The sequence below is a fragment of the Schistocerca nitens genome, chromosome 5 (genome assembly GCF_023898315.1).
Source record: "Schistocerca nitens isolate TAMUIC-IGC-003100 chromosome 5, iqSchNite1.1, whole genome shotgun sequence".
NCBI classification, from domain to species: Eukaryota; Metazoa; Arthropoda; class Insecta; order Orthoptera; family Acrididae; genus Schistocerca; species Schistocerca nitens.
Genome location: NC_064618.1, coordinates 588,863,839 through 588,878,842, shown reverse-complemented (window position 1 = coordinate 588,878,842; position 15,004 = coordinate 588,863,839). Strand labels below are relative to the sequence as shown.

Sequence of the window (15,004 nt, the reverse complement as noted above, 5' to 3'; positions counted from 1 at the left end):
TCATTTAACCACACAGTAAAGCTGCATGCCCTCGGGAAAAATTACGTTTGTGGTTTCCCCTTCCTTTCAGCCGTTCGCAGTACCAGCACAGCAAGGCTGTTTTGGTTAGTGTTACAAGGCCAGATCAGTCAATCACCGAGACTGTTGTCCCTGCAACTACTGAAAAGGCTGCTGCCCCTCTTCAGGAACCACACGTTTGTCTGGCCTCTCAACAGATACCCCTCCATTGTGGTTGCACCTACGGTACGGCTGTCAGTATCGCTGAGGCACGCAAGCCTCCCCCTAACGGCAAGGTGCACGGTTCATGTGGAGAGGCGCAAAATTTTTCGTTTGTGTGGACAAAAGGTAAAACATTGTAGAACACTAGAATAAGTGAAGTCATAGTTGTTATATCACCTTTATATCACTATTTCTTACCATGTACCACAAGATTCTCTTCTGAGTCCTCATCAGGCACTGAGATATTTAAATCCATTCTCAGAAGATACAGATTTTGTCCTAACCGCATTTAATAAAAAAATATAACAACAAGAAGTAATATGAACCCTATTTTTGAAAACACAACTAATAAGATACCTAAAAACATTAGCAATGGCGTCAAGACATCTCACTATCATTACATTTTGCCAAGATTAAGTGCATAAAATTCAGTACTTCAATTAGTATTCTCCAAAACAACAAAAATAGTCCATTGAAACAATTAAATACAAGGAGGTGATATTATTACTTTTTGCGACTATATATAAATCACAATTTTCACCGAAAAACTTACACTCAGCAGTATTCAAAAGGGAAGAAATTAACGCATTCTACATTTTACATTCAATAATGAGTTGCAGAAACAGTTTTTGGGGGAATGGAACTGTAAGAGTATTTCCAGATCACACAAGAATGTTATGAGAACGATCTCACGTATATTTTTATTTTCTTGAAAGATGGTGTACACAATGGATACGTCAAGGAGTGAACTTTAGTACATAAGGGAGAGATACGTGGCTACATTTTCATTCAATAATATATGAAATATACTTTTAAGTAATGGAACGGAATTTACGATTGAGTTAAAGAACTTTGTCTTGTGTGATTCCTTCTATTCCACTGGAGAGCATATCACGGTATAGATGTATATTTTTATTTTTATAATTATATATTTTATGTTTTTGTTTTGGGGTGGCTTTAAATACTGTGGGCTAGCATGAGACTTTTAATTAACTTATACCGCGATAACACTCGTACAGACATCGGCTGCCCCGAAGTACGTACGATATAATATTTCTTAAACACAGCGCGCGACTCACCGCCTTGTAATAAATAGTTTGCGTGAGCGCTGCTATTTAGAAAAGAAAATATGCGTATTCTTACGCAAACTGTAATTATTAATATGGGTCTCATGGGCTACTGGTTATTTATGTACCAAATTACATAAACATTAACTGAGATATTGCGGAATGTAATGATTTTCAATATTTCTTGTTCATTATTTGCAAGACAAAACTGGAGAGAAGCTCGTCTGCCCTTAGGCGGCCAAAATGAAACATACTGAACTCATTCAATGCTGTGAATTTTGGCAACTGAAATTAATTTTAACTTCGAAATTAATGAAAGATCAAAATTGCGAAGTCTCTCGCATTTACATTTAATAACATGAGTCGTCAGCGTAATGGCTGGATAAATCCTGCTAGGGGAGATGAGCTCCCTGCACAATGAAGTCCTGTAAAAACTTTGTTAATTATAATTAATGGTTTCAATCATGAGAGGTGACAACTAAGTCAATAATACACACTTTCTAATAACAGTTTCTATTATATTTTTCAAAAATACAGATAAAACTTACGTTAATTATCAGACAGCACTACAATGGCGGCCTACCGTTAGCTGAAACAAATCAGGAGAGTGAGTTCAATCAAAGCATTGTTTCTGATCTTCATGACCTATGTTACACAGAGATTATACCAAAAACCTGTGTTTTGTTAATTACATCGATATTTGTTTTCTGATAATAATAACTTACGTTCTTTACTATTTCTTAAACATCGCACACACTATCACAGTCTTGAAATAATTTATAATTCACACGTCTCATAACAAAAACCTCCTTTCCCTTTCTCCAAATGTCCAATTATGTGACGTACAGTCACAAGCATCATCGCATTAATTCTTAAAATAAGGTTTTAAGTTATTTTATAATCAAAATTAACACTTATTGCTCTAATATTTCATATTGTGGAATTGTTTTATTGTATTGCACTTAAATTAAATATATATATTTCACACCTTTTCATATCGCAGAGACACCTATTCTGGGGTCTGTCGGAAGATTAATGGAATTTAATGTCACGGTAGACTCAAAGGCGATAACAGTAAAATATGTTATATCTTTAAATGAGACTACTAGTAAAAGATAACACTGATGAAAAGCAGATGTAGAAATTGTTTTTGAGTATCTAACTATATGATAGCTTGATAACAATGGTCTTAGCTGATATTATCGTCTGTGTTTGTTCCTAAATTATGATCCAGATAAATAGAAATAAACAGAAATGAAAATACCATGTTTGCACTATATGTAAACTGGTGCGAGTCTAGAATGGCAAGGTGAAGACTTCTATGCCCCTAAAATATCCCAATAATCCTACCGCGGGCAGGTGACGTATGGTTTAACGTGAAATCCGAACGGCGTTTGATTCCTGGTGAATCTAAAGATCACCGTGAGGTGAAGGCAGTGTTAAAGGCAGACTGAAATATTCTGTCGTTCGACTGGGGAAGAAATGCCTAGGGAAACGCTCAGAAGAATACTGCCTGTATCTGTCTGCCCAGACATCGCACGACAGTTGTCTCAAGGCTCAAAACGCTGCTGGCATTAGATTAAATATCAGCTAGTAGCTCTCCGTTAACGGGAAACGAAACGTGTTTGTTTATGACATTGCCGGCTACTCGCTGTAATAACGACCCCCACATTCATTATGATTCTAAAATCAATACGGTCAGTCCATATGCTGCGTGTTCCAGTAGTCGAACGGAATGATAACTGATTTGCTTCACTGTGAAAAGAAGTACTTGCGGCGCTGCACACCTAAGACAAGTTATTAACCGTCCTATGAAAAACTTCGCGGCTTGGCTGGCATGTTGCACAGGAGCTGCACCAAGAATGTAGTTTTATCTACAATCATATGCCGTTGTGAAATACGTAAATTAGCAAATATCGAAGAATTCCAACTCTCACTAATGGGATCAAACTACCTTATGAGCGCACTGACGAAAATTCTGAGGCATAGAATCATACTGTGGGTTCGTGTCCCGCAACTGGTGAAAGCATCACAAGTTCTGCTATATGCGTGAGAAGAAAGGTTCTGCATGTTGATTGTAAAGTACCGTCTTGGATCTGCCTAGTTTTCTGTATGTTTTGACTCTGATGGTCATTGAATACTGACAATGAAAAACTTTTTTCACTTCATAGAGTGGGCTTACAGCCCTTTACATCTTTAGTAAAGCCACCTTTATCTCGGTCAGCCTGTATCTCTCCTTCCTATTCGTTTATATTTCATTAGATTTTAACTATTCTGTTGTCCCCATTCTGTTTGTATGTCGTTTCAATTTTATGCTCGGTTCATAAAGTGAATATTAAGTTCTTTAAGCGCATTTTATCTCTGACTGAATAGTGTCATGTCTTTACTCTCATTAAGTGAAAAGTGGACATTAAGTTTGTCGTAGCTCATTTGATCTCTGAATATACAATTCTTATTTCGGATCTCATTACGTGTATTTCCCTTTAGTAGATAATTTTATTGCCTACTTGTCATTATTGGTCAATGTGCAGGAGGCATTTCCATTCTTGGAGTAACCGTGGCTTTACAAAATTTTATTCTTGTTTTCCTTCGATTGCCATGCTTGGTTCAGGTTATTGAGCCACATTACTTGACGCTTACTTTATTAGTATTGGCTTTTTTATGTGCACAGATATCTCAGCTTATTATATGATACCTGTTTTATCAACGTTCAGGAAATTGCGGCTTCCTGTTGAAATTTTGAGAGGATATCTCTTAGCTCCTTCGTATTTCATTTCGAGGACTGAAGGTAGTTATCTGTCTTTTGAGTAATTATTTAGTTGTCTGGAAAGAGCATTATTAATGAGTTCCATCTTCGTAATAAAATAATATAAATATAATTCTAAGAAAGGCTACATCCTTGTCACATTTCTCAGTTGTTCTTTAACGTCTCCGTTTTCAATTTTTGTTAATTGCAAGCCCCTTACATGATAATAATTAGATCTAGTGCTTTGTGGACAAATCCAGTTGATGGTCTTGATTCTAATGAAATTAGCAATGGCACAAATTTAAATTATTGCATGCAGTCCAGGTCTGTCAAACATGTTTCTCCTTCTTTTCAGGGCATTCGTGAGGATACTGTGCGTGTGCTGTCCCAGGCGGATGCGCCGGAAGTACCAGCCGGCGCTTCGGTCCAAACCCAGCCAGGTACAGCTCTTCGTATCTCAGTGTTGCTATCACTAGACGCAAGAAACGAGGTACAAAATTATCGTAGGCTGTAAGATATTAGTGTATACGACGATGACTGTCCCAATACTTATGCAGGAAATTGTTATGGTTGCACCTTCTCCGAAGACTACTTTCCTAAAATGACTTTGGAAAAATGGAATGTGGAAAGTATTAACACCTGCTATCATTCTTCTTTTTTTTTAAAAAATTTCGTTTCAGACCAACTGAGAAGACTATCAAAATAATCATTTAGGTCTCTTTTCTTTCGTCCTTACCCAACAATCATTTCCTCATGGTGAGTTCTTTTCCCTTCCATTTGACTCCAGTTCATTCTCTGTTTCTTTTATCTTCCATTAAATCTTTGAATTGCTTGACTTCTAGTGCCAATTTGTCTTTGTTAAGAAATGTCCCCTGTTCAATCTCCATTTCCTCTATGTCCTCTTTTGTCTTGCTGTCCGACCCATTTTATTTGTCTGCTTTCCTGTTTTGGAAAATGTGTGGTTCTTTTTTAACTTGTTCTCCTTTATTCCTTCTTAGATCTCCGTGGAGTGTTACACACCTTTTCCTGATCTCGTACGTTATTTTAGGACGGGATGACTAATTTACTTATTTGGTTACAAAATCAAATTGCCATCTCTGTTCTTCACTGGACCAAACATTTTTTGCAAAACTCATTTGTATTTTCTTAATGTTACAATATCATTTTGCATTCAGATAAAAGTTATGTTTGTAATCCATATTTTTACGATGTGTTACATGCCAAAATTTAACACTTTAGAGAAATAGTTTGTATTGTACAGATTTCTTTCTTTTATGTATGCTCGTCATTTTTACATTTCAGATTTTAATTGCTTGTTTTTCACTTCTATGTTTCTATTTCCACCCTGATATTTAAGTCTGTCTATTTCAATGATGTTGCTATATTTCATTGCTTTAAATTCTTGATAATCCACTACGCTTAAAATGATATTTCTACGCCTGTCTCCTCAGATATTTCGTTCAGAAGTTCTAATCTTTTCTTTTCATTGTCTAAGCCAGGTGTTCCCAAACTTTTCCTCTGATGGAAGACTTTGGGAACCCTTGTACTTTTATGGAACACCTTATTTATTTTGAAGGTTAAAAAATTTTAAAAATAAGAAAAACTTGTTTGATTCAGTAATTATTTCAATTTTAAATCACACGTAGTAACATAGAAATCAGTTGAGCCGCTCGAGCCTACGCGGCGGATTAACGTTCGCTGGTCTGGAATGCCAGACGACCAGATGGTTGTTTTTCGGTGGTTCTTCACCTTCTCTACGGCTGGTTCACAATCTCCGCCTTAGCAAAAAATGATACTCAAACAGCTAACGTAGGATAAACCACAGAATAAAGTTTGCACGTTTCATAGACAAATAGAGCAAAGGATTTCCCTTCCTTATGTTCACTGACTCGAAGGGTACCCCATCGCAAAGCTATCCGGACGCAAGGCTAAAAATTACTTTAATCTGTGGGATCATGAACACAGCGGGACGGTACAAAGAGATAGACGCTAGGCGAAACAGAACAACACGAAGCTGAGAGTCGAAGCGTTATACAGCTTCGGATAGAAAAATAGTTGTACAACGCATGCGTGCCGGGCATCATGTTCTTGTCTTGGAGAGACACACAGTCTTAATTTTATTTATAAGCTCAGTATTTCCCATCACTAGTAAAAATAATTTCATTTCTACAATTAAGTTAATAAGGTTAGACATACACGTAATGAATGTTAAGTACACTAGCGCCCAAATGTCAGAGACGGAATTAAATTTCGCATGATATATCACTGCCAAGTAACATAGCTCGATGAAACTTGGACCACTCGTAGAAGAAAGTATGCTAGCGGTAGGATACAGACAGTGCCTTCTCTGCGAGATAGCAATGAAAATACTATCTACGACAGTACTGCGAAAACAGAGTTACTAACCACAGCCGTTCGAAATTCCTTCACCAAAGAGAGACGAAAGAAATATTCCGTAGCTCGAACCAAGAACAGCTGCCAACAAGAGTAGCCTAGGAGTAGATATCCACGGAGTAGTGAAGCAACTTCAATCACTTAATAAAAGCAAGTCTTCTGGTCCATACTATTTACCAATTAGGTTCCTTTCAGAGTATGCTGATGCAGTAGCTCCATATTTAACAATCTTATCGAAACTCTCGCTCGCCGAAAGATCCTTATCCACAGACCGAAAAGTTGCACAGTCCACACCAATGTTCAAGAATGGTACAATTCACTAAATTACAGGACCATATGATTAACTTAGATGTGCAGAATGATTTTGAAACATTATTTGTGTTCGAACAATATGAATGACCTCGAAGAGAGCGGTCTATTGACACTCAGTCAACACGGATTTAGAAAACATCGTTCTTGTGAAACACAACTAGCTCTTTACTCACACTAATTGTTGAGTGCAACTGACAAGGGATTTCAAACTGATTCCGTATTTCTACATTTCCAAAAGGTCATTGATACTGTACCACAGAAGGGGATTGAAGTGATATTGCGTTGTAATGGAATATTGTCTCAGTTATGTGACTGGATTCGTGATTTCCTATAAGAGAGGTCACAGTTTGAAGTAACCGACGGAGAGTCATCGAGTGAAACTGATGTGATTTCTGGCGTTCCTCAAAAAAGTGTTACAGGCCCTCTGCTGTTCCTTATCTATATAAACGATTTAGGAGACAATCTGAGCAGCTGTCTTGGTTTATTTGCAGATGATGCTATCGTTTACCGTCTGGTAAGGTCATTAGAAGGACAAAACAAATTGAAGAATGATTTAGAAAAGATATCTAAATGGTGGGAAAATTGGCAGTAAACCCTAAATAATGAGAAGAGTGAGGTCATTCACATGAGTGCTTAAAGGAAACCGATGAATTTCGGTTTCACGATAAATCAGTCAAATATGAAGGCGGTAAATTCAACTAAATATCCAGGAATTATAATTACTAAGGATTTAAACTGGAAAGAACACACGTAAAATGTTGTTGGTAAGGCAAACCAAAAACGGCGTTTTATTGGCAGAACACTTAGCAAATGTATCAGAACTACTAAAGAGAGTGCGTACACTTGTTCGTGGTCTTTTGGAGTACTGCTGCGCGATCTGGGATTCTTACTACATACGATTAAACGAGAACATCGAGAAAGTATAAATAAGAACAGTACGTTTTGTATTATCGCGAAAGAGGGGAGAGCGTGTCACGGACATGATACAGGTTTTGGGATGGACCCGAGTAAAGCAAAGGCGTTCTTCGTGGCGGCGGAACCTTCTCACGAAATTTGAATCACCAACTTTCTCTTCCGAATGTGAAACAATCTTATCGACGGCGACCTACATAAGGAGAAACGATCATCATAATAAAATAAGGGAAATCAGAGCTCGCACTGAAAGATATAGGTGTTCATTTTTCCTGAGCGCTGTTCCAGAGTGGAATAATAGAGAATAATTGTAAAGGTTGTTCGATGAGCCCTCTGCCAAACATTTAAGTGTGATTTGCGGAATATCCAAGTATATGTAGAAACACAAAATAAAACGGACAGAAAGCTATTATCACACTGAAATGACGGTTTATGACGGTCTCCTTGGCATTACAAAAGACGACGAATGATACTTAACAAGGTGTGTGATCTCTACGAAGAGCGATGCCTGCTCTGCAGCGTGCTCTCGTGCTGGACAACAGGTTTGTAAGGACGTCTCGTGGGAGCGGGTTACTTTCACCACCAGCTCGGTTCACAACTGCTGGTTGGACGTAGGTGCTTGCAGGCGCCTCCCCAAAGCACCTCACATGTACCAGGTGTAATTTAATTTCGCGGAACAGGCATGCCAGTCCATTCGCTGAAACCCTCTCGTTTCGAGAGCCTTTCCAGGAGTGCTATTCGATGCGGTCGCTCGCAGTCATCCATAAAATTGAAGCTATGACCAAAGGCAACCCTGGAAAGTCGCAAATGGGCAAGAAGTAAAGTGTGACAATAACGCTGACCGGTGAGTACACAGTATTCAAAGATTTGTGAGGTCAGTATGCTCAAGCAATATAATGCCTCCCCACAGTACCTGGGCCACCGAAACGTTCGAGTTCGACCGTGCCGGAAGTTCACCCATAACGCTACTAGCGGTGCGAACACGTAATGTGTCCAAATGCGTCCATGGACATTGTCGAACTTGGTTATTTTGATGGTCAAGTGCTACCGTGTGGGGAGGCATAATGCTGCGTGGGCGTACTGATCTCCAGATGTTTGAACGCGTTACACTCACAAACAACGTTACTGTGACACCGTGCTCCTTCCCCATTGCGTCATCAGGAGTGCGTTCACCCTTGACTTCATTTTTAAGGATCACAATGAGTGATGGCTTCGAGAAACGCGGATGGAGGAGCTCTTGGAACGAGAGGATATTCGGCCAACCGACTGGCCAGCCCGTTCTGTCGACATACATCCCACCGAGTACGTGTGGGATCGGTTTGGGAGACGTATTTGAGCGCGTCCACATGCACCAGAGCATGTCAATTGGCAACCGCGTTGAAACGCCCTCCCATAAGAGTCTCTTACGAATCTTGTGGTCAGCTTAGGATCACGTCGCAGATTATGCACTGCTGTTTGTGGTGATCACACACCCCATTAAGAAGCATTTCCTACCTCTTCCAACGTCCAGGGGACCATCATAAAACCCGGTGACTTCACTTTACTTGTTGGGTTTCAATAAAAGCGTCATTTCTGTACGTCTCATTACATATTTCCATCAGTTACCTACAGTGTAACAGAGACTTCTGTGTGTGGTCCACGTTTCATCGGAGCTGTGTTACTTGGCAGTGACACATAATGTGACAGTTACTTTGCTTCATAAGTTTGGCACTTCAGTGTATTTCTAGGTATGTACTGAGTAAAAATTTTTATTAATCACGACATCTACTCATAGATCACTCAGCATCTTCGTAATTTACGGCCAACAGCTAAACAGCCAAGTAATGAGGCTAGACAAATGACGTGGATGCCACATTGAGGATCTTAGGGTTATACGATACTTTTAATCTAAGCGTAATTTTTAGTTATAACGTTACATCATGTAGATTACCATATGGTTAAGTTACACACGAGTGTTACCAACGGAGTGGCTGTAGTTGTTGTATTGATGTGTTTCATTTTGGTGCACTTTTTATGTTTGCAGAAGATGGGAGCTGGAAAGTATTATTCATTCCGTCAGCACAATCACCACCATCACCACCACCATCACCATCGGCCGAGCAGGGAGGACTCCTGCGAGCAAACTTATATCTAACGCCAGTCCGCTTGGCTCTAGTGTAAGCTCGCCCCAAGGTACGCCACGGAGCCTGTCTGTGTCCTCCACTGTGTGGTGTGCCCACGTGGCCTGCACGTGTTGTGCATGTTTTCTCAAGAAGTGGATGCCAACCTGGTTTCATCCGCAGCCCTGCGTTCACTGTTTTGCCTCACATTGTGTGTTCTACTTCTTTTTTCCCTCTACACACTACGTCGCTGTAATCAAATACTAAGTCAAAGACAGTGTTCAGTTGCTGTAAATGTTTATACAAACACACACACACACACACACACACACACACATACATAAAATACACCACTGATAAAAAGCGTGACGACAAAACCGTCAAATACATCTAACAGAGTACAATATTTAGTTACTGATTATGCCACGAATGTCACATTCTGACACCATCACATGATTCTAAAAGCGCATACAAATTAATACCGAAGTAAAGACAAGAAATTTTTTGATACTCCTGGTGGAGCAAACATAATATGCACTTTTCATTGCCATAAACAAGTGAATTATCAAATGATAATTATCATGGCGCAAATGCTCGATTCATATAAAATATCACAAAATGAATAGTACTGATAGTTCTGAAAGAAACACCGAACTTACTGTAACTACACACACACACACACACACACACACACACACACACACAGACACACACACAAACACACAGCTCATCCGTCATGTTTTTCTGTTGCCTGTCTTCTAGACTAACCTCCGTTCAGGAACACCCACCACCATCACCAAGAATTGCTTACACCAGAGCACATCGCTAAGCACCACAAGAATCACACCGACCTCTGAAATGAAAAAAAAAATGATTCAAATCGGCAGAATAGAAAAAAAACGTAAGCATATTTACAGAAACACGAAATAAATGGAATATTAGTCAGTATCTTTATTCGAGTTACAGACCAATATGTTTTATGAATGAGATTTTCACTCTGCAGCGGAGTGTGCGCTGATATGAAACTTCCTGACAGATTAAAACTGTGTGCCCGACCGAGACTCGAACTCGGGACCTTTGCCTTCGCGGGCAAGTGCTCTACCAACTGAGCTACCGAATCACGACTCAGGCACGGTACTCACAGCTTTACTTCTGCCAGTACCTCGTCTCCTACCTTCCAAACTTTACAGAAGCTCTCCTGCGAAACTTGCAGAACTAGCACTCCTGAAAGCTTCTGTAAAGTTTGGAAGGTAGGAGACGAGGTACTGGCAGAAGTAAAGCTGTGAGCACCGGGCGTGAGTCGTGCTTCGGTAGCTCAGTTAGTAGAGCACTTGCCCGCGAAAGCAAAGGTCCCGAGTTCGAGTCTCGGTCGTGCACACAGTTTTAATCTGCCAGGAAGTTTCATATCAGCGCACACTCCACTGCAGAGTGAAAATCTCATTCTGGAAACATCCCCCGGCTGTGGCTAAGCCATGTCTCCGCAATATCCTTTCTTTCAGGAGTGGTAGTTCTGCAAGTTTCGCAGGAGATCTTCTGTAAAGTTTGGAAGGTAGGAGACGAGGTACTGGCAGAAGTAAACCTGTGAGTACCGGGCGTGAGTCGTGCTTCGGTAGCTCAGTTGGTAGAGCACTTGCCTGCGAAGGCAAAGGTCCTGAGTTCGAGTCTCGGTCGTGCACACAGTTTTAATCTGCCAGGAAGTTTCATATCAGCGCACACTCCACTGCAGAGTGAAAATCTCATTCTGGAAACATCCCCCAGGCTGTGGCTAAGCCATGTCTCCGCAATATCCTTTCTTTCAGGAGTGGTAGTTCTGCAAGTTTCGCAGGAGAGCTTCTGTAAAGTTTGGAAGGTAGGAGACGAGGTACTGGCAGAAGTAAAGCTGTGAGTACCGGGCATGAGTCATGCTTCGGTAGCTCAGTTGGTAGAGCACTTGCCCGTGAAGGCAAAGTTCCCGAGTTCGAGTCTCGGTCGGGCACACAGTTTTAATCTGCCAGGAAGTTTCAAGATGTTTTATACCAGGGAATTAATTTCTGTCAAGATATTTCAATAGCATTGAACCAATATTTGTATATGTGGCACACTCAGAAAGTAAGGAAAAAAGCTTCGTAGCTCTACGTAAAAATAGAAGCACCACATACAAGCTGAAAAAACAGGCATATTGACTGTCGACTTCTTAGCAGATTTAATATGTTGACTGGATGTGACTGAAAAATTGGTTGTACTCATAAACCGAAATTAATTAATTGGTGTAAAGCACTGCAGCCTATCACAGGAGTGAATACCTTAAGTGAATTTGGATGAGACTACCTCACATCTCGTTGATGATCTGTAATACAATAAATAAAAGGCCGCGTGAGTATTGATAGTGTGTAAATTCTAATAATAGAGTTATAGGCTTGTTGGCATTAGTACTGATGTAGACAATTATGTCTACCACTGAAGACTTTCACGCATGTTTACAAGCCGAATGAAATGCTGTAAACATAAAATTGTAATATAGGAATTTATCATATTGCGTAACATGTAACGAGAAATGAGCATCATCAAAATATATTAATTTCGGTTGTGCAGCACAGAAGAACATAAAAACAAAGTCAAGATTACATTCCATAAACACTCATAAAAATCACATATAAAATATATACTCCAGTTCTTTAGCAAAGAACACGATATGTGTTCATGATTCATGCTACAATGCTACAAATCCCTTGCTTCACTTTCGTTCCATTATTGGTATTTGTTTTTTTTTTTAGTGTCGCACGTATCCTGCATGTACTTGTTACCCAAACGTTTTTGTGTATAGGTGGAAGAATGTGAATGTCTGTGTACCCAACCCCTTGTCCTCTTCTCTCTCCAGATGCTTATGGGCAACATTTCCTAATCTCTGTTTCGTCGCAGTGTCGAAGTTGCTATTAAACGTAATATTACAATCAAGAAACAATGATTTCGTTTAGGCAAATAAAAAAAATGTAGAAGGAAACTTTTCAACTACTTCACAAGCGCTTTTTAATGATTCCATCGTAAAATTATCAGTCAAGAGTGATCAGTAAGAAGCAAGAAACAATAAGAATTTGTCACGCGTGAGTGCATCAGATTTATTTTTCATGTACGATGACGTTTGGGAAACGTTGCCTGTGCATGATCCTTCTATTCACGACCCTCCTCTCGTCGAAACTCACTGCATGACCTCTGTCAAGAACGGAAGCCCTCTGAAGTTATTTTTTCGTTTTCAGTTATATGGTTTATGAATGAAATGCTGTGCACAACTCTCACAGCGCTTCCTGGAAAATGAAAGGAACTCACGCCTGTTTAACATATGTGTTGGCAACGCACGAAGGTGTTACTGCAAAAGGGACTGCTACTGCATCAATGTATAAATGTGAATGTTGCATGGCGCACACGATGGATATTTCCACTCTTCTCTAGGAATACTTAACTTTACATGAATAACTGACGCTTTCCAGATGCAGATCCTCCAGAGAAATATGATATTTCTGTTTCCAGAAATACCAGATTTCTGAAGTAACTAAAGAATCTCACGTATTAAGAAGTAGGTTGTTTTTTTCTGAATGTCAGTGTTGCAGTGCTTCCGCCCAGCGAGATTTTCATTGTTGTACATTATTGTATCCTTCTACATATATAAATGAATGCACACACTCCCAGAATTTTAGTAACATGTTACCCTAATTCTCTACTACCATCGCTCATCAACTCTGCTGCGATATTGCATGTAAATCAGCACATGCTATTTGTTGTGTCTGTTACAGGTTCCTGCAGAGGAGAAATCTAATTTCGGTAGCCTAAAACAAATGTGTTCATTAAATAGTGTGTACTGAAAGAAATGATAGTGGAAATTTATCATATACAAATACATATCAGATAATGGACTGTTTGCATGCCACAGGCAAAACCCGGTAGTACCATAAATGTTTAAATTATGTTCACCCACTTAAATCTCTTGAATTGTTTTTCTAGTTTCACTTCTGCGCATCACGAATTAGGAGTATTTGAAGAATGATGGCGTCAACAAGGACGTTTGTTCTACGAATAGTTTTAGGTAGCCCCTGACATGTGAAACATAATTACAGCTTAAATGAGGAAGTAGATGTGTATCTCACGAGCGACATAACAGTAGAATAACGCCTGAAATCCCGTGCTAGTTAGAGCGTATCCCAGTGGTAAGCATAATTAAACTCATTAAGAAGAGAACATGTGGCAGAGTGAAAGTACATCACACTCTCATTAATACATCACTTCATAAAGGTGCCTTGTCTTAGGAACCTTGGCCCTTGTGTTATAATAAATAAATCAACACAGTCTGTACAACATTTTACTTACCTACCACCGGGTTCAACCTGCGATGAGGATCGACTTCAGGTCTAGATTGAAACAAAGAGGTAGCAACACTGAATGTTTTAAAGAAGTTTGTTGTTGGAAACACTTGTCTCATGGATAGAAAGTACTATGAACTTGCACATACATACATGACGCCGCAATCTGTCAACGTCTCGTGAACATAAAAAACAAGCATGTTATGGAAAGAAAAATTTTCATGTAATCACGTGACATGTGCGAAAGTCATAGGCCACCTCTCCGCACATAATTAAAGAAAAATTTCATAAAGAATAGGACTTAAACGACACATTTCAGCTTGAATAGTGCGTTACACAATAGTAGGCAAAAAACAAAAGCACAGGGCGGTGTCTGGTCACTACGTTTACATCTGTATTTACATTAACGTGTCCTTTAAGTCTCAATTTTTATTAAATTCTTATTTAATTACGTACTGAGATGTAGTTTTACACTGTTTTAATGTACTCATCTGTGACTTACGCAGATGTCATGTGACAATAAGACAATTTTTCTCTCCGTCACGTCCTTGTTTCTTGCGTTATCTTCAACAACGTTGACAAACTGCATTTTGCGGCGCCATGTACAGTTTGACTTCATAATATATTGTTGTTATTTCTACCGTCCATGAGACAGGTGTTCGTAATATTACAGTCCTGTTAAACCATTATTGTTTTTTCCAGTTACAACCTAGACCTGAAGATGATGTCCATCACAGACTGATACTGATTCACTGAAAAATAAAAGTTGTGATGCAGACGATGTTTGTTTCGTTAACATATTAAATTATAATTCCAAATACTCAGTGAGCGAAGTGGCCCAGTGGTTATAAGTGTGGACTGTGGATCTAAGGTCAACTGCGATACTTCATATTTAGATTTTTTGTGGTTTTTCTATAACACTTA

The 15,004-nt window shown here is 39.3% G+C and overlaps 1 protein-coding gene across 1 annotated transcript in view; it reads left to right on the top strand.

The window, feature by feature from the left end:
* LOC126260599 (dopamine receptor 2) overlaps positions 1–15,004 on the top strand; it is a gene marked incomplete at its 5' end in the record, with an annotated part of 764,332 nt that overhangs the window by 723,686 nt on the left and 25,642 nt on the right. The window contains one exon of the mRNA XM_049957935.1: positions 4,388–4,472. Coding sequence (XP_049813892.1) covers positions 4,388–4,472 — 85 coding nt within the window. The remainder of the gene's footprint in view (positions 1–4,387; positions 4,473–15,004) is intronic.